The sequence below is a fragment of the Chaetodon trifascialis genome, chromosome 4 (assembly GCF_039877785.1).
Source record: "Chaetodon trifascialis isolate fChaTrf1 chromosome 4, fChaTrf1.hap1, whole genome shotgun sequence".
Taxonomy (NCBI): Eukaryota; Metazoa; Chordata; class Actinopteri; order Chaetodontiformes; family Chaetodontidae; genus Chaetodon; species Chaetodon trifascialis.
In genome coordinates this window covers 9,629,743-9,653,306 of record NC_092059.1, presented here as the reverse complement: position 1 = coordinate 9,653,306, position 23,564 = coordinate 9,629,743, and the positions used below count along the sequence as shown (strand labels likewise).

The 23,564-nt window shown below is 44.2% G+C and overlaps 4 protein-coding genes across 5 annotated transcripts in view; 2 read left to right on the top strand and 2 right to left on the bottom strand.

Moving 5' to 3' along the window:
* Positions 1–3,324, top strand: part of LOC139329764 (zinc finger protein GLIS1) — a 71,844-nt gene extending 68,520 nt beyond the window's left edge. Inside the window, exons 9-11 of the mRNA XM_070960201.1 lie at positions 1,859–1,992; positions 2,869–3,024; positions 3,127–3,324. Of these exons, the coding sequence (XP_070816302.1) occupies positions 1,859–1,992; positions 2,869–3,024; positions 3,127–3,263 (427 nt within the window). The 3' untranslated portion in view covers positions 3,264–3,324. The remainder of the gene's footprint in view (positions 1–1,858; positions 1,993–2,868; positions 3,025–3,126) is intronic.
* A 2,014-nt stretch (positions 3,325–5,338) lies between these two features.
* Positions 5,339–8,726, bottom strand: elovl8b (ELOVL fatty acid elongase 8b). Of its 2 annotated transcripts, XM_070960204.1 has the most exons (8): positions 8,546–8,726; positions 8,400–8,445; positions 7,786–7,973; positions 7,531–7,611; positions 7,386–7,442; positions 7,190–7,304; positions 6,242–6,369; positions 5,907–6,151 (listed from the first exon to the last, which is right to left on the bottom strand). In XM_070960204.1, the coding sequence occupies exons 2-8, from the start codon at positions 8,443–8,445 to the stop codon at positions 5,987–5,989; spliced, it is 780 nt and encodes a 259-aa protein (XP_070816305.1). In that variant the 5' UTR covers positions 8,546–8,726; the 3' UTR covers positions 5,907–5,986. The 2 variants fall into 2 exon arrangements, with proteins under 2 accessions (XP_070816304.1, XP_070816305.1); XM_070960203.1 differs by having other exon boundaries at positions 5,339–6,151; positions 8,400–8,726.
* A 197-nt stretch (positions 8,727–8,923) lies between these two features.
* On the bottom strand, positions 8,924–17,766 carry mutyh (mutY DNA glycosylase). Its single transcript, XM_070960806.1, has 26 exons — positions 17,490–17,766; positions 17,181–17,249; positions 16,922–17,088; positions 16,595–16,791; positions 16,309–16,393; positions 16,058–16,174; positions 15,715–15,787; positions 15,380–15,509; positions 15,095–15,172; positions 14,915–14,996; positions 14,842–14,851; positions 13,909–14,036; positions 13,287–13,411; positions 13,023–13,062; positions 12,861–12,934; positions 12,728–12,769; positions 12,566–12,637; positions 12,360–12,473; positions 12,156–12,253; positions 11,736–11,880; positions 11,497–11,584; positions 11,237–11,419; positions 10,948–11,093; positions 10,709–10,858; positions 9,850–9,900; positions 8,924–9,738 (listed from the first exon to the last, which is right to left on the bottom strand). Exons 1-26 carry the CDS (start codon positions 17,696–17,698, stop codon positions 9,613–9,615), a joined length of 2,799 nt encoding a protein of 932 aa, XP_070816907.1. The 5' UTR covers positions 17,699–17,766; the 3' UTR covers positions 8,924–9,612.
* Positions 17,767–19,327: 1,561 nt separating this feature from the next.
* Positions 19,328–21,741, top strand: LOC139330696 (galectin-3-binding protein A-like). Its single transcript, XM_070961751.1, has 5 exons — positions 19,328–19,388; positions 19,800–19,991; positions 20,100–20,231; positions 20,338–20,602; positions 20,712–21,741. The coding sequence occupies exons 1-5, from the start codon at positions 19,328–19,330 to the stop codon at positions 21,739–21,741; spliced, it is 1,680 nt and encodes a 559-aa protein (XP_070817852.1).
* The last annotated feature ends 1,823 nt before the right edge of the window (positions 21,742–23,564 follow it).

Genomic DNA, 23,564 nt, shown 5'->3' with positions numbered 1-23,564 from the left:
CTGTTGAATATTTTGGGGGGGGGGGGGGATTGGCCAGCTCTGTTTTTAAAAGGCAGGTCTGTTGGCTATCAGTCTGGATTTGAACCAGATTACTGTTCCATTAAGTTAATGTCAAGTGTACAGCATTAGGTCATTAAATCAGTGGTCATTTTGAGTTTCTTGTTAACTTTCATATTTAATCTTTAAGTGTCCGTATAAATTCCATACACGAGTCTTAACTGCTCCTGGGTAAACTTAATAAAGTGATCTTATGAAAGCAAGCAGAGAAAGACACATATTAAATATGTCTCACTTAGCATAAAGGCTGGAAACAGGAACAGCTATCTTTGCTCTGAAGCTAACAAAATCCACCTCCCAGCACCTCTGTAGCTCACCAATCAACACGTCGTATGTAAAGCAACAATATAACGTGCTGGTAGGCAGATTACAAGCTGTTTCTCCACACTTCTAGTGTTTATGCTATGCTAAGCTAAGCTAAGCGTCTCCTGGCTGTAGCTTCACACTGATCATACAGACATGAGTCATATCCATTTTCTCATTTAACTAACTAATCAGCAACAAATCGATGAGTCTTTCGGAAAATTATTTCTCCATAGTGATTCAGTTCAGACTTATGCCATGTTAACGTAAGCGTTACTTGGTGCAACCCAGTAAGAATGCAGTTGGTACTTTTATGTAAAAGTGACTCAGTATTTAGATTTGAGACAGGCATGTAAACTTCACATTTATGTGACACGAGGCATGACTGAGAGAGGTTTTACATTTCTGCTATTTCCACAACAGTGATGACTTTGAGGTGGAATTCCCCTCACAATGCACGGTGCAATTCTCCAAATATTTAGAAATCCCTTGATGTGCACACTTTACAGCAAATACAAAATGTAAGATAAACAACCACCATGATAACGGCATGCTTTTCATGAGATGATTCGATGCTATGCAGAACTTGGTCTCGGATGCTGCTGACGGCTTCTGCACAGAGTGACTGAAGCTGCAGAGCGTTCATTTCATTCTGAGGGTCAACCAGTTCGATGTGATGCTAAATGCTGGAATTACCCATCGGCTGGTACGACGGTAACATTTCAGCATTTGCTTTGACATCTTTGATCTCCAGATTGTGGTTTTCCCAGCGCACAGGGTGACTCTTCCATGCTGAGATTGAAGGAAAACTGAGCAGCGGTCTCTATTTAAAGAATTTGAGATTATGCCTGTAATTGCTGCTGCATCAGACCTTTTATTGAAGTGATCAATATCCACAAAAAGAAGCCGATGTGGAAACCTCAGTTGTTCTCCAGGCTGTAAGAGTCCACAGAGTCACAAACATGTCATCCTAGTATTTCTCTTTCTCAAAAGTCATGAATGTAAACACTATTGTGCTTTCTTCTCTCTAGGCCTCAGAGCCTGGGGTTGCTGCAATGGTGGGCAGTGTGTGTGTGTGTGTGTGTGTGTGTGTGTGTGTGTGTGTGTGTGTGTGTGTGTGTGTGTGTGTGTGTGTGTGTGTGTGTGTGTGTGTGTGTGTGTATGTATTGGGGGGGGGTTGGTTTCACTTGAATGCACACTCTGCTGTTTGTTGACTTAAGATCATAATATGTGGTAGGAGGACGATTACGTGTGGGGAGCCCAAGTTTCCACACGCCTGGAATGTTTCTTCTTCTGTGTGTTTAGGATCACTAACTGCTCCGCTGGGTTTGTCGGATCATGTGGTTAGCGGGCCGGCATGTAGCTCCGGCTTTGATTGGGATGTCACAATGCATGAAGCATTTTATTGAGAAATTATAAAGATTGTCTCAAAAGGGATGAATACTACATCGAGATGTTTAAATTTCTATTTCACCCACCTTTTCTGCGTCTCGTCCAGGGTGTCGGGTCCCCTCCTGTCCCCGGGGATGAAGGGAACGGGGACGCCTCCTCCTCCTCCTCTGGAGAAACAGCATGGCCACCCTCACCACAAGCCCTACTCTCACTATCACCACCATCAGTCTGCCAACGACGGTAAGACTGACCCAAACACATCTCAGCTGAGTGGAACTTAACTTGTTCAGGAAATGGGTTTTGACTTGAACTTGAAAACGTTCATTGGCGTTTCAATTTAATATCCTGACATTTGTGCTGTTGCAGGTGATTCGGGAACATGTAGGCTGAATATTACTTCTAAACAGCTTCCTCTGAGAGAATCCAGAGTCGGATCACTTGAATATACATAAGAACACCCCTGTGTCCGTTCTCAAATGCTTCCTGTAGCAGCAGACCCACATGAAAGGCCTGAAACAGAGGAAGTTGTCTCTTCGAGCAGCGATACTGCCCTGTGGCTCTGTCAGAGCATTTTTAGGACAGGGAGAGATTAGAGTCGTAGAGACAGAGTGGGGAAAACCACATGCCGGAAGCCTTTTCCCTGTGCTGAATTAGCCAACAAAATGCTGGCTCATGTATTCAGCTGTCTCTCAGCACCCTAACATGGCAGGCTCAGCTGTCACTCCCGAGCCTTTTTCCTAATGCTTTAAACACTGTTTTCCCTGTAAAGATCTACACATGGACGTCTCTGTAACCACGCTGTGGTCGGGAGTTGCGTAAAAGCGCTCCAGGAAAGGCTGCTTTCCCATTATCGTGACTCCTGTGGTCGATTCTGAGTACAAACTGAGACGATGGGGACAAATGTTACATACTATGGGGCTGGCACGGTTAGCACGAACACAAATATAGCATTGTCATAATTTGAGATTCACATCAAGTTTCAGCTGGATGGAGCGGACGCTTGCTGACCTTGGAGACAATCACCCATAGACGCTGGTGGCAGTTGATCAAGTCTCGCTGCTATTTTTCTCCTCTCTCTCTCCTCCCTGCTCATCGACATCCTCCCTCATCTCCTAGAATACCAAGGCAGCTTTCAGAGCTGCTTCCATTTCGGAGACTCCTACAGGATGGAGCAGACGGTCGGTGGCGTCCACGTCCCTGGAGATTCTCACGCCTACGCTTCCCACCAACACAATGGCTTCCACATGTCGACGAGCAACACTGGCACTGCAGGTGAAGACAATTTACCGCAAGCCCGCATGCCAGAATCGTAAGAGATCATAAAAGATCACCTGATCGCTTTCATCAACGTGTTAAACTGCCCGTCTGTTCCAGGCTTCAGCTTGACCCAGGACCTGCAAGGCAGCGCCGGGTGCCAGTTCTCTTCCAGCCCAGAGGAGAGCATTTTCTTCCAGGTGGGCAGCTTCGACCGCAGCCTGAGCCACATGTCCTCCGTCTACACGGAGACATAGAGCAACACTGGAGCCGGGCACGCTTCACCACACCTACTCTACTACGCTGCAGGCCACCTCATTCCACAGCCTCCTCATCACACTTGGATCACCTCTTCTCTACTTCCTGTTTCCTTTTTTTTTTTTTTAAGTACATAATATGGGTCACGCAGCAAATCACAGTAAATTAGAGCTTATTCTGACCTACTTTCCCCAAACGGATGGAAAACCAGCGAGATGAAACAGACGTAAAAAGTTTGGAAGTCAGTTCATGTGGTTGGGTATTCTGCCGTGTGATTAACTGCTTACATAACAGAATGACCACGATGCAAACTACACCTGTCTAATAGGCCAAGTGGGCGAGAGCGGTGGGTCCTAACCTTTTTGGCTTGCGAGCCCTAAAAACTCATCACCGGTCGCTTAGGTCTTCCAGGTGTGACCAGTTTGACCAGAATTAGTTTTTGTCTGTGATGCAATGATGCAATAATTCCTACGAATGATTTGAGAGAACACAACTTCTGTATTTTCTGCTCTGTTACTCAGACAATTTTACACACCGAATTCGGTTTAATTGTCATGACGAGTACAACTGAGCTTGTAAAAACTGTTGATTACTGCCTTCTGTGGAAGTGAAGGGAGCTCTCTAGTCGGAGTGGAAGTGGAGTTTGAAATATGTAGGCATTTACCAGGCAGGGAGGGTTTAATGAAAGACATTATGGGAAATGCAGGACCAGTGATTTTACGCTTATTAGAGACTAAAAGTCGGATATGTTCACTGCTTGGCTGCGTCCTTTTGACCGTTCTGTTTTTAGTCTGGCTCTTGCAAGTCCTCCAATTTAAAGGAGCAGTGTGTAGGATTTAGTGACATCTAGCTGTGAGGTTGCAGATTGCAACCAACTGAATACCCACCGCTTCACTCTCCCATACAGCCGCTGCTAAAATCACCAAAAAAAACAGTAGAAACATGGCGGTGCAACATGGTGAACGCTGTGGAAGAGGACCCTCCCTCTACAGATATAAAGGGCTCATTTTAAATGAATGCAAATACAATTATTCTTAGTTTATACACTAATGAAAGCCCACTCATGAATATTCCATTTCTGCCAATAGATCCCGCTAAATCCAACACACTGGACCTTTAATGAAAGGGCAATGCTAAATCAGTGGAAGGCCCCTTTAATTGACTTCTGACCCTTCGTCTTGTGGCTTTTTGTTGGGGCCACTATCCCCAGGTTGAGAACCACAGGGTTAGAGGGGCTTTAAACACTCAAGAGGAAAGATTAAAGCAACATTATGCAACTATTTTAAAATAACAGCTTCAAGATCATTTCAGTGACGCACTGACTTTTAAAAGGGGGACTGACACTTCGTTCATTTCCACTCTGCTCTATAAGAAGAAGCTGGCTCAGCATTCTCTGTGCAGACAGAAGAGACCGTAAGAGTCCAAACCTCAACACTGTCAGCGATGAATTATACGCTCTAGCTGAACAGACTAATGCAGGGTTGCCCTGACGTTCGCTGTATGATCTGTCGTACAGCAGTCCAACAGCAGCGTGCATCCTCGCCAATGTTATTTATGAAAGATTGCGACGTAGGCTGTAACCTTATCGTCATCCGTCTCAGAGGTTTGTAGTTTTTCTGGATGCCGAAAGTCATCTAACCTCAGCTCCATCTCAGGCTGCATGCAAACGCATAAATTTCATCTCACGCCAAGTAAGCCTTGAAAGGAACCTCGCAAACCTATCTCAGCTGGCTTGTAAAAAATTCAGCCGTCCAATGCATACTCTGAGCAATTTAGCCTCTATCACGTCGCCAACATGCTATTCGATTGCGCACACACTCCACATTCAAACGCTTGGCAAACAACGCATATGGCCTGAAAACACTAGCTGTGTTTCAGCAGAACTGAAACAAAAGACACTAAAAAAATACCAATTCTTGCATAATGTTGCTTTAAAAAAAAAAAAAAAAGTTTTATCTTGCTCTTCTGATTTTTACTCGCTTTGAATGAAGGAATGAAATAAGTCAAAGAAATTAGACAGAAGCCTCTTTTTCTTATGAAGAAGCACAGTGATGAATTTTTCAGACACGTGCCCTGTTGATTTAGCTTCCATACGCTTTATTTCTCAGGCTCAGAATGGCATTTTTTGGCCAAGAACTCGTCGTGTACAAAGAATCTGACTCACGCTGGTGTTAAAAGGCTTCATGTACAGTCAGATCAAGCTCACACATGCTGTTAGTCCAGTCTCCATATTAAACTTCACACACCACGAAACCCCTGAATGGAGATGAAATGCCCTCTCCCTCCTCCTCGTGTTTTTTCTCTCTAATCTGCATCTTTCAATCGGTTTTAGACTGAAGTGTAGAAAAGAATATATAATTTTGCTGTGTTTGCTTTAACAGTGGGGGAAAAATGTTTGCATTTCCGTATTTTGTTGTTAATGTGTTTTTTTTTTTTTCTTTTTGGATTTATTTCTGGAGGAGGGTTTGAACTCATTAATTCTGCAATAATGCAGCGAAACCAACCTACTTTATTATTATTATTATATGTATAAATTGTACAGTTTGTTTACAGCAATCATTTGAATGTTTGTCATTTCTCAATTTAAGAAATAAATAATTGAATGATCGCACAGTGTCTCATTTTTTGACTGGCACTATACTATTCCAGTTTGATGCTGACAAAAACCTGTGGGTGTGCTGTTCCCTCTAGTGGACGCTGGCAGGTACTGCAGACAGGAAACTCACTTCTGCTTCTTCTTGTTGATGTAGCTCTGAAAATAGAAGTTACTGAAGAGGATGATGAGGGTGACGCAGTAACCAAACACCACCACGTTCATGGTGTCGGGGAAGTCGCACTCTGTGAACAGGTTGTAGCCCGTGTGCAGGAGGAACAGCACAAACTGCACCTGGAGAGACGATCGGGAGACGTTCACATCAGCGTCCTTCACAGGCAGACACACACTCTCACATTCACAGCTGTGAATGGAGACGCTCACCAGCTGCAGAGACGTCAAGTATTTCTTCCACCACAGGTACTTCTGCATGTGAGGGCCGATGGCCGCCAGCCCGTAGTAAGAATACATCACAACGTGGACGAAGGTGTTGACCAGGCCGATGAAGAACGCTGCAGGATGTGGGAAGAGAAAGGAGAATGAGTAAAGGTTTAGTTTTCAAACATTTCAGTCATTTGCAGACAGCATTTGACCACTGAGACGGTGGAGAATTTGAATAAATGAGCTTAAGCAGTGAAATGTTTTCTGATTAAGTTCCTCAACATCACACAATGAGCACACCTCTCTCACACACTCTGTCTTGAGCTCCTGAAAACTCTCTTTGGAATGAAATCATCGCTCAAGCTCAGCGTCGTCCTGAGGGGCCTTTTCATACAGGTTGGACAAATCCGATAATCAAATGTGTAATTCTATAGCTGGTGTTGTTCTACACTCTCAGGAACTTCCAACTTTCCAAACCTGTCTGTAAAACATTAAAAACAGACCATAAACAAATAGTTTCTTTAGAATCAAAGGGGGTAAGAAAAACATTAAACCAGCTGGGCTCTGTGGCTTTCAGCAAATGTTACTCAAACAGGAGTAAACATCGGATTTGTTTGGGACTATTTTCAACGGCGGATTAATGCACTGCTGGTGATTTGGTGAGTGTTTCAGGCAGCAGTCCTGGACAATGTGGGATTGATTCAAAATAAATTATGTGGGAGCAGATCTCCCGCTGCAGGAGTGTGTGCAGTGTGTGTGTTTTTGGACAACAGTGGAAGTCAATTGTGCAGAAGAGGAAGATTATTCGTTGTTGGTTTCAGTCTTTTTCGTGGGATTTGGAGACAAGGAGAAAAATAAATGTTGTCCAGCTGAAACTCGTGCTTCTATCTGTTGTTTGTGTGTTTATATGAGTATTACAGCACCTTCAGTAAATCACTAAAATACACTTACACTGTCCACCGGCCACATACTTGACTCCAGCCCACCAGTTGAAGATCATGGTGCCGTGGTGGTAAACATGAAGGAAAGTCACCTGGCTGCTCTTCTTCCTCAGGATGAAGAAGAGCTGCTCGCAGAGGAGACGGTTACACTTTCAGCTCTGCATTCTTACTCTGACTTCACTGCAGATGTTTTGACAAACACTCACCGTGTCACTGAGCTCTATGACCTTGGAGAAGAAAAACCACCAGCAGACTCTGGCCATCTGGAGGACGCAGACATTGGAGACAGATGAGTTTTGCGTATTCTTCGTCTCGTCACTGCACTGTGAGCTGTCTGGTGGACGTGCTTACCCTCATGGCGAGCGGGCTGGTGCTGTAATCTACAGGCTGACAGAGGTAGCTGTAGCTTGAGAGCCAGGATGTGACCAGGAACTGTTAAACATTCATACATAACTTACTGAAAGGACACCAGTATCATCTCATGAAGCAGCAGCAGCAGCAGCAACACTGGACATACTCACACCTGTCAAGTAAAACTGAGGATTTCCATCGTGACTGTGCTCAGGATTGATTTGGTTTCCCTGTTAAAAAGCAGAAGGAACACACCTCATAGCACATGTAGGCAGACAGGCCGACCATGGCGAAGTTGTAAACAATGAGAACGAGTCGGAGGTCAACGGGTTGTCTGTGTTTCATCAGACGGGGGCCAACCCAGACCACAAAGAGGTAAACCAGGAAGATGAGGGCCACCGGGACGGGGGAGTAGACCAGCAGCCATGGGTCGGTCCTCTTGTCTGGAACACAACAGGGACTTTTAGGCTTCATTTACAAATCAGAGCTGCAATGGTTACAATTCATCAGTGGTTAAAGGCAGTCTGTGCTGCAGTCTGCACAGGAAATGACAGGGTTTTACACTCTGCATGCAGGTCTGTCAATGTAAACCAAAAATCCAATATTTAGAAATGTAGATTTGGTCTGACAATGAAAGAGTCCTCCCTGAATCCCGGCCCCTGTCCCTCCCACCCCTGCAACACGATCATATCATCTAAAGAGTGGCATGGTGGCGAGTCATGCGACAAGCCACAAAGCAGTCATTGTGAGGACACATCTGCAGCTCCCACACACTGCACACACACTCCCAGCACAGGCTTGCTTTACATTGACTGTCCTCTACAGCTGCAGCAAAAATAACACGTGGTGGAAAATGACCAGCTTCATACCTCCATTGTCCAAGACCCTCTGGAAAGTCTGCCATGCAGAATCCATCTGGAAATATATATTTTTTTAAAAAAAGGGGGAGGGGGTTGATAACGAAAAGAAGAAAAGTACCAAAATCTGCAGCAGCTCCGCGTAAAACACGGCTCACTGGTCTGAAGGCAACTTCACGATGGACAATCTTTGGACACTCGTTTCCTGTTTTTCTTCGCTGGAGCAGCTGGTTGTTGCACTTTCAGCACAGCAGGGGGCGCTGTTAAACTGACCAACTGTGATTATTAGGATCTTACATTTCATTTGCTGCTTATGTTTTGTATAACTTCATGTATTTTAGCATATAGTATATATCGTTTTTAATAAAATATAATATATATAATAATATATATATAATAATAAAGTAAAATAAAATAAAAGCACCGTATTGTCCATCAAGAGATGAATGAATTTGATGTTTCTAATTAAGATATAAATGACTGAAATTTGTATATCAATACACCATTATTTCTGTGAGCTTTCCTGTGCTCTGTTGAACCTCCTGTTAGTTCAGTGCTGACTGTGGACAGAGCACTGATAGTGGACTTTGATCCAGGACTGGGACTTGGATCCATGCAGGCCTCCCTGATCTTACAGCTGGGACAGATCGTAGCAACTAACAGTCAAACTGATCCTTTTCTCCAGTTTCTCCAGTATTCACATACCTGGCACCAGTCATCTCATCCAAAACCCGGAATAAGCTTAGGTTTTTCTAACGTAATCTACATTATATTCACTTCAGGCTTTAACTGGAGCGTTTTCACGTTAGAACCTATGAAAGCTTCTGTTTTATCATAGAAAAATAACAGGTTTTTATTCACTTTCTCCATGATAACATACAGATCTCGACTGGATGATGATCAGCAGCTGACATGAGACCTGGTGTTTGTCTTGGGTCTGAACTTTATTGTCTACAGTTACATTCTCTACGCTTTGTTTCCGCGAACGCTGCATTTTTATGGTGGTGATAAACATGACATCCTACATCTTAACTGCTTATAAAAACATGTCCGACATTAAATTTTAGAATGCCATCAGTCATTTCAAAGCAAGACGAGTCACAACATGATAAAAACATGAGGTACAACACACACAAACTGATCTTGTTAAAATAATTTGTTGCCATTTTGTTCCTAATTCATACTCTGATAATAAGGCAGCCTGTGGGACTCTCACACAAACCCATCAGCACTCCTGTTTAACTGTCTTGAAGAAGGAGCTGAGGGAGAGCTGCCTGCTGCCGTGAGCTGCACTCAGTCTGGCTTTTTTACAGGTCGGTGGCTTCTTGTCTTTCTTTGGTCTTTTTCCATCCTGAGTGAGACAAACAGAGACAAATGACACAGATTAATAACACAGGATTATGGAATAAGGTATATTTCTTGTAAAAGACTATGAAATCTATAAATATACAGACGTGCTTACCTCAGACGTCTGTTCTTTTTGACTCTGCACGGAGTCGAAAAGCTTCACAATCTGCGGGAGAGTTGAACATGTTGATCCCAGTCATGGACAGTTCACACACACTGACTCCCTCCTGCTGTCACGCCTTTCTGAAACAAACTCTACGAACAACCTGAACTGCCCCTGAGCTTCTCTGAAATTCAGTTTATTTATTTAATGGCTTAAAAAGAGGGAAACCTTAACGGGAAATGACCACCTGTAAAGCACTATACACCAGACTTCTGCTGTAAAAGCCTGTTCTCCTGCTGCTGCAGGGACTGCAAACCTCAGGCCACATCCACACCAACATGCTTTCATTTTAAAACAGCTAACTCTTGCTATGTTTACTTCTTCTGCTGACCCTCTTTCAGTTTGAAAACTCTGGGACTGTCTTGTAGTCTGGACAGAGACAGTCACGGTTGCTTCCTGGCTGGCCTTCATCAGTCACCCCTGTCATGTGACCCTTGTCCAAAAAAAATTCTAAATCAGCCTGAATATATCGATGAGACTTGACTACCAGCGGTTAATTCAACACAAATAACAAATTACAGGAGAACTCTGCATTTTATCATATTACCACAGCACCCACACAACACACACGTGCACGCCCAGTGTCTGTGAACGGTCATGTGACCTGTGCTCAGGTGTGTTAGTCTGGACGGAGATTACCTCTGATACAGAGCTAAAACATTCATCTGGATGACCATTTTGGCTTTAAAATGAAAAGGTTATTAGTGTGAATGTAGCCTCAGTTACACAGCAGGGCTTCACACACACATGCGCACGCACACACACACACACACACACACACACACACACACTGCGTAAACAAAACACAAACCTTCTTCACTCCTGTGGACACAGCAGCTTCCTGCAGAGCAGATCTGGTGAGCCACTGTGCATTTTCGGTCTGCGTGTGCGCGTCACCGTCCTTCAAACACACGCTGTGCACCACGTACGTCTGGTGGATGTGGGAGAAGACGTGAACCACCTGCAAACAGCCAATCAGTGATGCTGATCAGAAGGCGCTCGCGCACATACAGAAGGGGTCTGTGTGCAAGATGGACAAGTCAGGCTAACCTCTCCCACATACTGCAGGAGGCTGTCAGTCAGATGGGTTCCCAGTATCCTGCTGGTCTGAGCGCACAGCGCCCTCCTCTGCTTCATGTCAGAGCTCTTCTCCTCCTGCAGGAGGCTCGGAAACTCCCACAGGCCTGCCAGCAGACCTGGAAAGGTTTTTTTTTATGATTATTTATAAAACCCTGTCTCTAGATCTGTGAATCCAAATTCTCAATGAGGGAAATAAAAGAAAAACACCCACTCAGCCTGATCATCAGGCTGCAGACGAGTTCATTTTGCAGGCACCGACCTTTGCTGGGTCTCTGTGTGAGCAGGTACTCGTCCTCGCCCTCCTCTCCGGGTCTGACCACCACACAGGTCAGAGTTCGCTCCACTCGAGGCGGCTTCTTCGCCGGCTTTCTGGGGAAGTTCAGGACGCCCAGCTCATCGTCCCAGGGCTGCGAGGGACACAGCGGACAGGTCCCGCTGTTCACTGAGCGAGAGGAGGAAGCACTTTAATATAGCATCCTCGCTGCGTGAAGGTCTGGGAGGAGGACTCCGGACACTTACTGCAGTCCTCTATGTCGGGCAGCTCTGACGGCTTCCTGTCCGGCTTCCCCAACAGCTTCCTGGAGTTCTTCTCTTGCTTCACATGAACCTGCACATTCACACACTGTATGAGCTCACCACCCACCACCCAGTTGGATCCAAGGCATTCACAATCTACATTAGCACTGGCTTCTTCTGCGTTTACAGTACAAAGCTCAGCACAGACATTACTTAGCAGCGCTGCTTCAGATGCTTCTCACCTTGCGGTAAGAGTGGCAGTGAGCCTGCACGGGACACTGGCTGCACAGCGGACCTTTAGGGGTGCAGACTCGTGCTCCCAGCTCCATCATGGCTTGGTTAAAGTCCCCGGGTCTCTCAGGGTCCACCAGCGTATTGGCTAGACTCCTAAAATACAGACAATTAATACACCTTAAGACTATATCTATATCTTCTCTTTAGCCTTTAACTAACTCGCTCTCACTTCCTAATACTGGTCTGAACCTTTTGTGCTTTGCTGCACGCTGATGTTTATCGCATGCTGAGCCGACAAAGATGAGCACCCAATCCGAAACATCACACTTCACAACATCCCAGTGACACTGACAGATGTTACGGTAGATGCTGGTATCAAAGCCAAAATTCAGGGTCCTTGAGGATGTTAGTTTGAAGCTGAATCTCACCACAGGGCCTCTGTCACCGCAGGACTCGTGCAGTCAGCTCCGATGGCCCTCAGGCGACACAGCACCCGGATCAGGTTGCCGTCCACCGCTCCAGTTACCTAGACAGCAGAGATCCTGTCAGTCGAAGCAGTGCAGCTATCAAGTGTTCACTCTGGCTTATAGAAACAGATACAGCTGTGGTGCAGATGTGTACGTATGACCCACCTGGCCCAGTGCAATAGAGCCGATAGCTGCAGCAGTGTAGCGTCCCACTCCAGGCAGCTGTTTGAGCAGGCTGTCAACTGTACGAGGCATCTGTCCCTGAAGCTCTGACACCACCTAAAGACCAGAGATACCATTCACTCTGCAGTTTAACCACATTAAGCAATTATTAGGCACCATTTTAAGTCTGATACAGCAGATTTATGGACCTTCTGAGCTCCTTCGTGCAGCCGTTTTCCTCTGGAATAGTAGCCCAGGCCCGCCCACATCTGGTTCACTTCCTGCACACAAAGGAAATCAGTACATTTTATGTGAAATCAAAACTATTTCAGCATCAGCATCATCTTCAGCGGCTGCTTTTCAGTAATCACCTCGAGCGTAGCCGCTGCCAGGTCCTGCACCGTGGGCCACCGCTGGAACGCAGAGAAGACAGAGTTTAAAATGACACGTAACGCAGCATCACATTCGATATGTCATCAGGACTCACTCTTCAACGACGCCTACCTTCATCCACTTGTTGTAGTAATCTATTACTGTGGCAACTTGGGTCTGCTGCAGCATGATCTCTGAAACCCACACTGAGAAAAAAGAGAGGAAGCTGTCTTGTAAACGGCGTCAGCAGCAGTTACAGTAAGATAAATGTGACAAGAAATCATTTTTTCTAACCTGCGTATGTCCTGATGTTGAGGTCCGACTCTGTCACAGCCTGAAGAAGACACATAAGAGCCGGTTAGTTCTCCAGTAAAAGTAATCAAAGTAAGTGATACAGAATACTAATGAAACCACCAAATTAGGTGAAACATCAGTGAAGTATCCTGTCACAGTACAAAAACAGGTTTTCTGTCTGCTGCAGATCAACCAAACTTGTCTTCAAAAACCAAATATGTGCATAAAAAAGCCAAAGCCAGTGAAAGGAAAGCTTGTCCTTACCAGCGTCCTCCATGGCAGCTCCCTCTTCTCCCTGTCGTACCAGCTGAGGAGCTTCGACCGCAGCAGAGAAACATCAGCCGGATCGTGGAAAGTGTGAAATGTGGACGGCGAGGACGAGCTTTCCTCTGGAGGCCCAGAAAGCATCGTTGTCATTCAGAGAAAAAGGAAAACACTGACATTAAAGTGAGAAAATATGTATGGGGGGGGGTGATGTTGAGAGGTGATGTAAGCACACACAGAGGGGGGATTTCCTGCTTCACAGATGCTTTATAAGAGGAAGCTCCATTTGAAAGAAGCTGTTTCTGTAATGAGAGTTTATTATTAAGATATCAAACAGAGGACATGATTGAGAGCTGATTTTTGGACCTCTGGACGCAACGTTGGATCATTTCTGAGCTGTAGACTTCACTATGAAAACCGTCCTGACACAGTTTTAACAAAAAATGCAGATTTTTACTGAGAGTGTGGATGCTGTGCTGTGCTGCGTTCACGTTACACATCGTCCAATTGTTGCTTTCATCGTGTCTTACGTGACCTGCGCTGCTTCATGTCCACATTCATCTCAATGTTTCACGTTATAACGAGTTTTCATTAGTAACTTTAGCATCAACATGGTGGCTACCTTCCTTCACAGCCGTCTTTGACCTCTTCCGCTGTGGTTTGGGTGTTTGAATCATGTCCAGTCCGGCTCTCTTCCCTCCGCGTATCTTTGAACGTAACGTGCTCATCACCAAATACCGCATGAAGAGACTTTTTCACCTCCCTGCTCACACCATGAGCGACATTGTTTACTTCACGGATTTAATTTGGGCTCCCGCCACCCTCAGGATGGACAACTGCCGCTTGCCCAATCAAATGCAAGGAAACGGGAGACGTAATAAAACGTAATCTCCGGTGGGCGGGTCAAAATGAGCATCGCATAATGGAACCCTGGGTAGTTGAGTAACTATCATTTCACGTTGATTATAATTGACTGTCACAGTCCTGTGTTGGATTTAATTGGCAGTGGTGGAAGAAGTATTCAGATAATTTACTTCAGTAAAAGTACCATTACTACACTGTTAAAATACTGTAGTTTGTGACTATTAGCTCATCCCCATCCAACATGCCATCACTACAGTATCTCTGTGCTCCCTCCTGTGAAAAACAGTATTATTCACAGACCTTTAGCCGTCATGGTGTAGTGCGTCAGGTAAAAGATTATATCATGTCATTTTTTTTTTTAGTATATTTTACTGAATTAATCTTTTGCTGTCCTAGTGCTTAACCCTGTGTTTTTTCTTGAAGGAATACTTCAACTTTTTTTTTTGAAACACACTTATTTGCCTTCTCGCTAAGAGTTTGATGAAAACTGAAGCCAAAACTAAAATCTCTTTTAATTCCACGAATGAAAGAGGTAAACAGCATTCAGAATGAAACTTTTAATAACAGTTTTGACACGAAACTTTCATCATCGGCATTATCAAAATGATTTGTTCCACTTGTCTTCAGAGTTTATCACCTTCAAAAACTGAAATGCAAAGACAAGAAAAAAAACCCAAACAATCATTCTCACATACAGGCAACTGAGGAAAAAGACAAACATTAACGATTTGACCAGATTTAAGAAGAACCAATGACAACATTACATTCAGTTACGTTCATCTTGTTGGTTAGCAGGATTTCTGCTTGTGTTTCATCCATATTCATGTACAAAGTGTCAGGTTCCTGCTGTAGAAAGAGGATGTCAGAGTCTGTCAGTGCGGCCTTCGAGCAGCTTCCACATTAACCAACACTTATCTTAATAATAATACTTTATTAACGCTTACCATGAAGGCTGCAAACAGTGCACTGCCAGTGACTCTCTGCACATGTTCCTCAACACCTGGGTAAGAGCGGACAAAGTGCTGGCAGAGAGGACACAGTGATACAGCACTCATTCAGGGTTTGCATAGCTTTTTAAGAGTAAAGGCACTTTCAAGGTACCTAAACCAAAAATTTGCAGACTCTCAAAGCCTTTATCATCACATCTAAACTGTACTGAATGAACTTTTGGGCACACACATGCGTTTGTGTATATTGCATGCATATATGACAGCAAGTATGTTCTGTACCTCCAAGGCCCGACTGGCTTGTATCTGGGCATCAATGTGTTCCCTGTTGCCCATTGCGCACAGAAGATTTTGGATCACTCCAAGAGAGAGAAGCTCACGAGAAACCTCTTGACTGCCCTCGGCCAGCAAGCTTCAATGCATTCAGCAGCATAAAAATTACTGTGCTGCATGACAACAGCTATGTAATCAAAGTGCTATAATAGCAATATGATATTCAGTATACATTTCATAACATCGCTTTATAAAACATCACATTTTCTGTCAGTGTTTTGCTGCATAATAAAACATTCATTACATTATGTTCAGTTACAGTGGACTAATATTTGTGTCCGTACCGTAAAGCTTTAGCTGCAGCAGCTTGTTGCAGGAACACGGGCAGAGATCCAGTCGTCCTGATTATCTCAGACTCTGACGGGATTGTATGTATCAACAAAAAGTGTTAATGTGACAAATATAGGTCACATTTTGTCAAAAATGACAGAACAATAACACATGAAAGGTTTGGATTGTTGGAAAATTACATAACTATCTCAGAAACTGCAGACATGTTGGCACAACGTCCTGAGGGAAATTCACTTCCTGTCACTGATCGGTCTGAAAGAGCTGCTTACGGTATTTGTACAGTGTTTGGGAAAAAAACAAAAAACAGCACAACACAATTACAGAGCAAAGTGCTACCTTTCATATTCTGGTGCTGCTGGATTTCTTCTTTCGTAGGCCTCAGCAGAGCCACCAATGCACTGAGCAGCACCGGCCTCACATCGTAACACTTCAGGTCTAGGATCAGATTTACAGCTGCCAGAAACACACAAGGCAAGACTCAAATGTGATTTTTCAGTCACAGCCACAAGGGCTACTAGCTGATTAATCTATGATTTCAAGGAAAGTTTCAGCATCTAAAAAAACATCAAATGTAGTTGTTGGCTCACCTTCATCCTGGACCTCCAGGTGCACGGTCCTGAGCACGTTCAGCAGAGGTTCTACCATGCTGTGATGAGCTGTTTTCATTGTGGCCTGAGAGAGATGACAGTAAAAGGACGATTGTACTTCTTCTCATATGTTCAATTTATGAAAATTTCCTTACAAATGCTAAATCTGTTTTTCGGTATCGTGGTTAAGTAATGTCAAATGAAAAAGGTCTGAGGGCACATGCATGCTCTGAGAATGAAGATGCTTGCATTGATGTACGGTTTAGTGTGCACTCTCTTGCTTTACCTGCACAGTGCGTAAGGTGTGCAGGACCAGCTGCTGGGCCTTGGGGGAGGTGCAAGTCATGAGAGCAATCAACCCTTTGTAGATTTGGTTCTGATATTTGGGGTTTCCATGGAACAGGGACTCCAGGAGGGTCCATGCTGTCTCTTGGGTTTCGTCTGTGTTTGACTTAGCCAGACACTCTGCTATCGCTTTCACACCTGCAACAACAGAAGAAACAGAGCTGCTCCTACACTTCTGCAAACATTATGCAAATGGTAAAGCAGGTTATCAGCATACCAGGTACAAAACAACACTAAACATACAGCGGTTAGTCTTTACAACATTTACCACGGCTTTCACAGATGACTTCTTTGTACTTGCGACCAGCGTTTGAGATAGTGAGCAGAAGATGGAGGGCCTCTGCCTTTTCCTCCTCTCTGCTCCGTGAGCGGCTCAAGATCTCCAGAAGAGTGAGGACGCCTCCATCCTCCAGGAACTCCACCAGGTACTGATCACTGAGCAACGGGAGAGATGGGGTTCAGTGTTGAAAGGTGCATAATGAGGCAAAGATACAATAGATTAAAGTTCAGTATTTCATTTCACTCACTGGCTTGACGCAGAAAGGAAAACCCCGATTGCTTTAAGCTGCAGTTCCAGGAACGTCCCAAACATGTATCTGAATGTTCAGTGAAGGACTGGACTCAATATGGATAAAATAGCAATTAAGTAATTCAGATATGTATGAAAGTTAAGATATAGAAAAATGAACGTTGTTCATGTTGTTCTTATAAGCTTTTCTTCATCAACAGGGCCCTGAGTTGACCCTGGAGGTGCAGAAATGCGTCCAGTACAACAGCACGGTGACAGAGCCTCTGTTCAACCTGATCCGACGACACGAGCCATGGATGGAGGATACGTGAGTCTCATCCAGGTGGTGAGTCGAGCCAGGAAGAGGCTGGCAACCTGCGCAAACTCCAGCTCCAGCTCATAAAACGTCTTCCCTGTGTTTTGAGTCAGGAACGTGTTCAACATGCGGCCTCTGACCGTCCTGTCACCGCGATCCCATTCACGGAGAAACGTCAGGACTTTGCCGATATTCGCTTGTCCCTCCTGTGTTGACATCATGTCGGTCTTCCTTATTTGGCTTTTAAACCTTTTTGGCTCCCAAGAACAAGAGCCAGGCAGAGCACTGGTGGTAACTGCTCTACAGCTTGTTTTCTAAAAAGCTAAAGTTAACATTTTTGTTTGCTTTTTACCTTCTTCCTCTACTTTGTCTGTAGCAGCTAGCTAGCGGTTGCTTAGCAACGCCCCCACAATCTCTTGACAGTCTCAGCGCGCGAGTGAGAGTATCGATCAGTACTGATATCAATCCCAATAAAGTAAAGTTGAGATAGTAATTTGTATATTGTTTTTGATACAAGTGCTTTCTATAAATCTAAGTAGGCAGTGTCCCTTACGTACTTGTTATTTTGAAAAGTATTTACGCAAAAATATTCCTCCACATTCCGGTTCACGTTCACTCTCTATAGAGAAGTAGAAAAAACTTTAACCTAGCTCTCGATCTTAAGGTATATTATTTATTCTGTAAGACGTTAGAGTACACAAAAATATATAGAAATAATTACTCTCTCATATCAAAACAGCATACAGTATATAGACCTATTTTCTGTCGATAATTTGAGATATAGCGAGATGCGTACAGATAAATTCATCGCTAGCTTACAAGATAGGCTACGTACTGTCGGTGCTAGCTACCTAGCTGCTATTTTAATATGTTTTACTTTATCTAGCCAGCTACTAAGCTAGCTGGCTGCCCTTCACTGACGCGTGAAATATCACTAAAAATTAACACAATACAGCATGTGTTAGAGTTCATCTCTTAATAAGCTACATACACATTGTAACACAACCAACGTGCCCTCCAGTAACTTTAAGCTGCGCACACATTGCCACACAGACAACATGACCTTTAGTAACCTCAGAAAACACAGAAAACGAAACTTAACATATCTCGTGTCAGGTAACACATAATTTACATAAAGGGGAGGGGGGATCTAGCTATCTTCTCTTTCATTGTGCTGTCTCCTATGGATTGGATGGGTTGTGTGCCAACAGGCTGGGACCAGCCTGTGGACCAAGGAGGGAGCACTAAAGTCTAAACCACGATGATCACCACCTGTTTTGACCAATCAGAGCTGCACATTTCTTTTTAAAACTCTGTATAATCGTAAATCAGGTATTCTCATGCTGGCGGGTGGTTGCAGCTAACTGCTTGCAGACTGCGATTTCCCAAAAGATTGAGATCCATGTACATGTACTGCGTACACTATTTAAATCCTGCACAGATTTCACCAGTTGAGAGGCTGGTAAGTCCATTCCTGTTTTTAACCATAATTTCAGTCCCACCATAGACGCTCAGCAAAATTGTAGTTGCATGTGTTTGTGTGTGTGTGTTGGGTTATATTAAAGAAAACACACGTACAGTATGCCTCTTGAAAATCAGTCAGCACTGTTACTTGCTGCTCTTATGTTGATCTTAAGTCTGGCCGCCTGGCACTTATTTCTCACACTAAACTGAGCCATAACCTAAAAGTGACAGGAAACCAAGAGGCTGGATTTACAGCCAGACACAGCTCTGCTATGTTTAGGTGTAAAGAGGCAGACATGCATGGTCATTATTTGACAAATATCCTTCACACAGAATAAGGACAGAAACTTTGTTTTCCCTCATTTCTCTAGTGAACTGCAATCAAAATGAAAGAAAATACCTTCTTATTTTTCTGCATTCTTTTCCTGAGTGTCAGCTTGTCTGCTGGTGAGTAAATTGCGCTTATTCTATGAAGCTGTACTGGAGTACTTATGTTGTACTTATGTTTTTTCTTGTCTCCCTTTTTTGGTCAAAACCATTGCAAAGTAAGTTGTGCCTATCTGGTGGAATTGAAGTAATCTGGCCTTGTTTTGTGCATGAAAGTGGAGCCAATACATGGTTCAAGGTGGAACGCTGATGATTCATGAGTCACATAACTTGTGATACTGAGTAGACACTGACATTATTCACAAGATAGACCATAGATTGTTTTTTCTAAGAATGAGTAGAATTTTGTTGTAAATAAAAGGCAAATCCTGAGCTCTTGGTTTGGTCCGGCTCACTTTTCTTCATCTTTTCCAGTAGAAATCATTGGTCACAGATGATTAAACTTGCTCATTACATTGCTTTCTTCTTTAGGTGACGCAGAAGGTTTTGTTAGACTGGTTGGCGGTCAAGGTTCCTTTGAGGGCCGTGTGGAGATCTTTTATAATGGAGCTTGGGGGACTGTGTGCGACGATAGCTGGGACATAAACGACGCTCATGTAGTGTGTCGGCAGCTCCATTTCACTGAAGCAACAGAAGCTGTGGGATCGTCTGTGTTCGGCGCCGGTAATAAAGCTCACACAGTCATACGTGTGCCAAAAATAAATGATGAAATCCTTTGATTTGAAACAATATTTGGCCTCTGTGTATTTTCTGTGACTGGTTTTCTGTAAGGGCATGGTAACATCTGGATGGACAATGTAGACTGTATTGGGACAGAGATGAGCCTGCTCCACTGTACATTTCCTGGTTGGGGGATCCATGACTGTGGTCACAGTGAGGATGCTGGCGTTAGATGCAAAAATGGTAAGACAACCAGTGTTTAAGCATGATCTATGAGTCTTCTATGTACAAATAAAGGATCAAAAGTCAGAAACCAATTTGCCGCTCACTGTGCTCATATTCTGCCCAGAATTTGTCAAAAGGAATCTAAGCCTGGAGTACGATTTGGACCACAATGCGAGCCTCTCTCAGCAGCTGGGAGAGCTGTTCGACAGTGGACGGAACTGCGACGTGAACATTGCAGTGATGGTGGAAAGCAGGCGCGTCGAGACAATCTGTGCCCACATGCTCATCCTCGCTCTGAACTCAGACCTCAAAGCTTCACAGCCAGACTTCAGCCGCCTCAGCATTGACGTCACCTCTGACTGCCGGCAGCACGCCAACAACTTTGTCAGGTAAAAGTAAAACTGCCCGGTAAACGTGCGCCACTTGTAGCTGATTTTTATTTCCAGAGTCGATTTCTAGTAGCTGAACGTTGCTAATGAAAATGTTTTTGAATTTCAGATTTCTCTACACAAGAAAGATTAATGTTACGCTCTCCTCTGCCCATTGCATGCTGAAGATGGCACTGGCCTGGGGCCTGACAGATCTTAAGAATGAGGCTCTGGATGTTTTCAGACAGTTTCTTCCAGAGGATCCCACTTTCCAGCATCAGAGCTCTTTCTATGACTATGCAGTTTTTACAGGCGATGAGGACCTACGGGAAGTTTTCCTTCGCTACCTGGCGTGGAACTGTGAGGCGCTGATCTCTTCCCCGGCCTGGACAAGTCTTCCATTAGATCTGGTCAAAGTTCTTCTGTCTCGCTCGGACCTCGTGGTGCGTAATGAAACCGTCATCCTGAAAGGACTGGAGAGATGGGTGGCAGCCCAAGGAAACAAAGCTATTCCTGAGGTCCTTCTGAAGCTCATCCGTTTTCCAATGATACCAGCTGAGGACTTATACCTACTTGATGGCTCACAGTACAAAGCCAGCAAGTTGCAGGGGTTTCAGTTTAATGCTCTGCCCTTCATGGCATTGCTCAATAACCTGACAGAAGAGCAAAATGTCTACACATTCAGGATTTACACTGGCAGCCCGTGGAGCTTTACCTTCCACTACTACGCTATCAAAGCTTACACGGATATGGGGTTCTACACCTTTCAAGGCCAGCACATCCGTAATCTGACAAATGATTTCCAAACACCTCTTTACAACAGCGCCTATTTCACTTTTCACAACGTGCGCTGGAAAACAAGGGTGTATACTAGTGATGAAGACTGCGTCAGTGAAAATGTCACTTGCTCTTCTTTGCCAGCTGTTAGTTTGCAGATAGAGGAAAAGAACGATGATTTACCCATCGAGGGACGTATCGATTACAACAATAGCCTTGTTATCAAGTGTGAAGGAAGGTATGTGGTCCACATTGAGGAGTTTAATTCTGCTGATGGTGACAATCTGATATTTGTCCCAAGCAGCGAAGAACAAGCCTATCCATGCCACTCAGGCCTGCTCTCCTACCAAGTGGTGGTGCGTCCTCAGTACTCTATAGATTAGTTTCTGTTTCAGCAAAACAGAACTTAAGCGAAGAGGATGTGGACAAGGATGATTTATCTGAATAACTGAATGGTTGAATAAATATTTTTATACCTGAAAAGCAACATATGTGAATGTGTCAAGTTGGAGAAAAGACGGGACAGGACCCATGCCTGTGTTAGATTTTGATGGTCCGAGTCTCAATGAGCAGTGTTTGAACTGAATTAAAGCCGCTGCAGAATGAAATGATTCGGATTCTAATCATTGGCAAATAACTTGATGCAGGAGCATTTTGTTATTGATCCAGCTCTTTGGAGACAGCTTTCACGTTTAGCACCTTCATCCCCACTAGCAGCCCCCCCGTCGTCATCGGGCCTCTTCTCTTACTGATAGCTGTTGCCTTCTTCGCGGCCTGCTGTGCGGTCAGCGGGAGGCCTCCGAATGCGTCTATTTGCTGGCAACGTGAATTAATTTGACCAAATAGAAACAAAGTCATGTTGCTTTGAAGGATGTGGAGTAAAACGGGGCACTGATTGTTTCACTGTAGCTTTCATTACCAGCGATGTCGAGAGTGCAGTTAAATACACACACATGAAAACAATTAACGAGAAAACAACAAGTTAGAACAGTTGAACTCAAGTGTGGTGCAGTTTGGACCAATCAGAATGATCGCAAACTGGGTCAAATCAGATCAGCTATATGTACAATTGTGTTGTAGTTTTATCGTGAGTCCTAAAATGTTCTCAAATTCAGTGTTTGCATGTTTGAGCACAATCACATGATGGGGTAAAATAATGACTCTGGGACCAGTTTAATAAAGTTACAGTCATGATGCCACTAATTTTCCTAACATTTTGTCCTTGGCTGAAGGATAATTGAGTATATTGAGGTATAGTAGATCTATAACTAATCTGCAGTGAGATTGATACGGATGCTCCTCTCAGATTAAAACACAGACAGGAGCCAGCAGACATGAGGATGACACACATCTCTATCTGAAGCAGGACGGCAGGTTTATCGGACCTCTCCTGATTTATTTAATGGAAAACTGGCTCCACCTTGTGGCAGCACGGCCGAGTGTCTATGACCTCAGCTCTATTAGCCCATCCACAGTACACCTGTAATCTGAGGATGAAGGTGTCTAATCTGCCTCTGAGATTTGAACTATCAACCGACGTGAAGTTAGTTCATAGGGAGCAAATATTAGTGTTGCACTCTGAATAATATACTGTGAAGTATTTAAAAGTATTAGACCCTTCTTCTCTAAAAACAACCTTTGACAGGTTAATCCATCATATTGCTGGTTAGTTTAATCTCTAAATATGGATCATATTTAATAGGATTATTGTATGCACAGTCATAAGGTGGGAATTAACAAGCAGGCAGTAGGCCAGATCAGTGTCAGCTGGGTTTTACTCACTGGAGTAGAAGTACAAGTAGTCTGAAGTACAGCACAAAGTACAGTATTTACTGTCCACCAGCCCTGGCCTGTAGAGGTTTTTGTGGCCGTGCACACGCTTGCTTCCTGCTGTGTGAACACAGGCCTGTGTTCCCACCACGTGGGGCTGAGAGGAACTGAACCCAGCTCAGAGGCATTGCTGGAGGTTTGCTGCCCTCCGCAGGCTGCTTCCCGGTAAATGCGCCTCTCTTCGGAGATAAAGAGGGAACATCCCGGTGCAGCGAAGGAAACCTGGAGTAAAACACAGTAAAGTGCGGGACAGGGTCGCAGTGTTACACCACACAAATCACCGGCTTTAGCTTCTGTGCAGAGTTTCTGGTCTAGAAAGAGCCCATAATGGTCAGGATGTACTTTTCATGCGCCCCAGTGCCAAATAGCGGCTGGC

What these genes read in the sequence shown, in the direction of transcription:
- LOC139330696 (XM_070961751.1), top strand. Translation starts at nt 19,328, where the DNA reads ATGAAAGAAAATACCTTCTTATTTTTCTGCATTCTTTTCCTGAGTGTC. An exon ending in GAGTGTCAGCTTGTCTGCTG is followed by an intron (nt 19,389 to 19,799) that starts GTGAGTAAATTG and finishes TTTCTTCTTTAG; the next exon opens with GTGACGCAGAAGGTTTTGTT. An exon ending in ATCGTCTGTGTTCGGCGCCG is followed by an intron (nt 19,992 to 20,099) that starts GTAATAAAGCTC and finishes GTTTTCTGTAAG; the next exon opens with GGCATGGTAACATCTGGATG.
- mutyh (XM_070960806.1), bottom strand. Translation starts at nt 17,698, where the DNA reads ATGATGTCAACACAGGAGGGACAAGCGAATATCGGCAAAGTCCTGACG. An exon ending in AAGCCAGTCGGGCCTTGGAG is followed by an intron (nt 15,173 to 15,379) that starts GTACAGAACATA and finishes CCTCTCTGCCAG; the next exon opens with CACTTTGTCCGCTCTTACCC. An exon ending in AAAAAGAACAGACGTCTGAG is followed by an intron (nt 9,739 to 9,849) that starts GTAAGCACGTCT and finishes TGTCTCACTCAG; the next exon opens with GATGGAAAAAGACCAAAGAA.
- elovl8b (XM_070960203.1), bottom strand. Translation starts at nt 8,445, where the DNA reads ATGGATTCTGCATGGCAGACTTTCCAGAGGGTCTTGGACAATGGAG. An exon ending in CCAGCCCGCTCGCCATGAGG is followed by an intron (nt 7,443 to 7,530) that starts GTAAGCACGTCC and finishes TGCGTCCTCCAG; the next exon opens with ATGGCCAGAGTCTGCTGGTG. An exon ending in TCATAGAGCTCAGTGACACG is followed by an intron (nt 7,305 to 7,385) that starts GTGAGTGTTTGT and finishes CTCTGCGAGCAG; the next exon opens with CTCTTCTTCATCCTGAGGAA.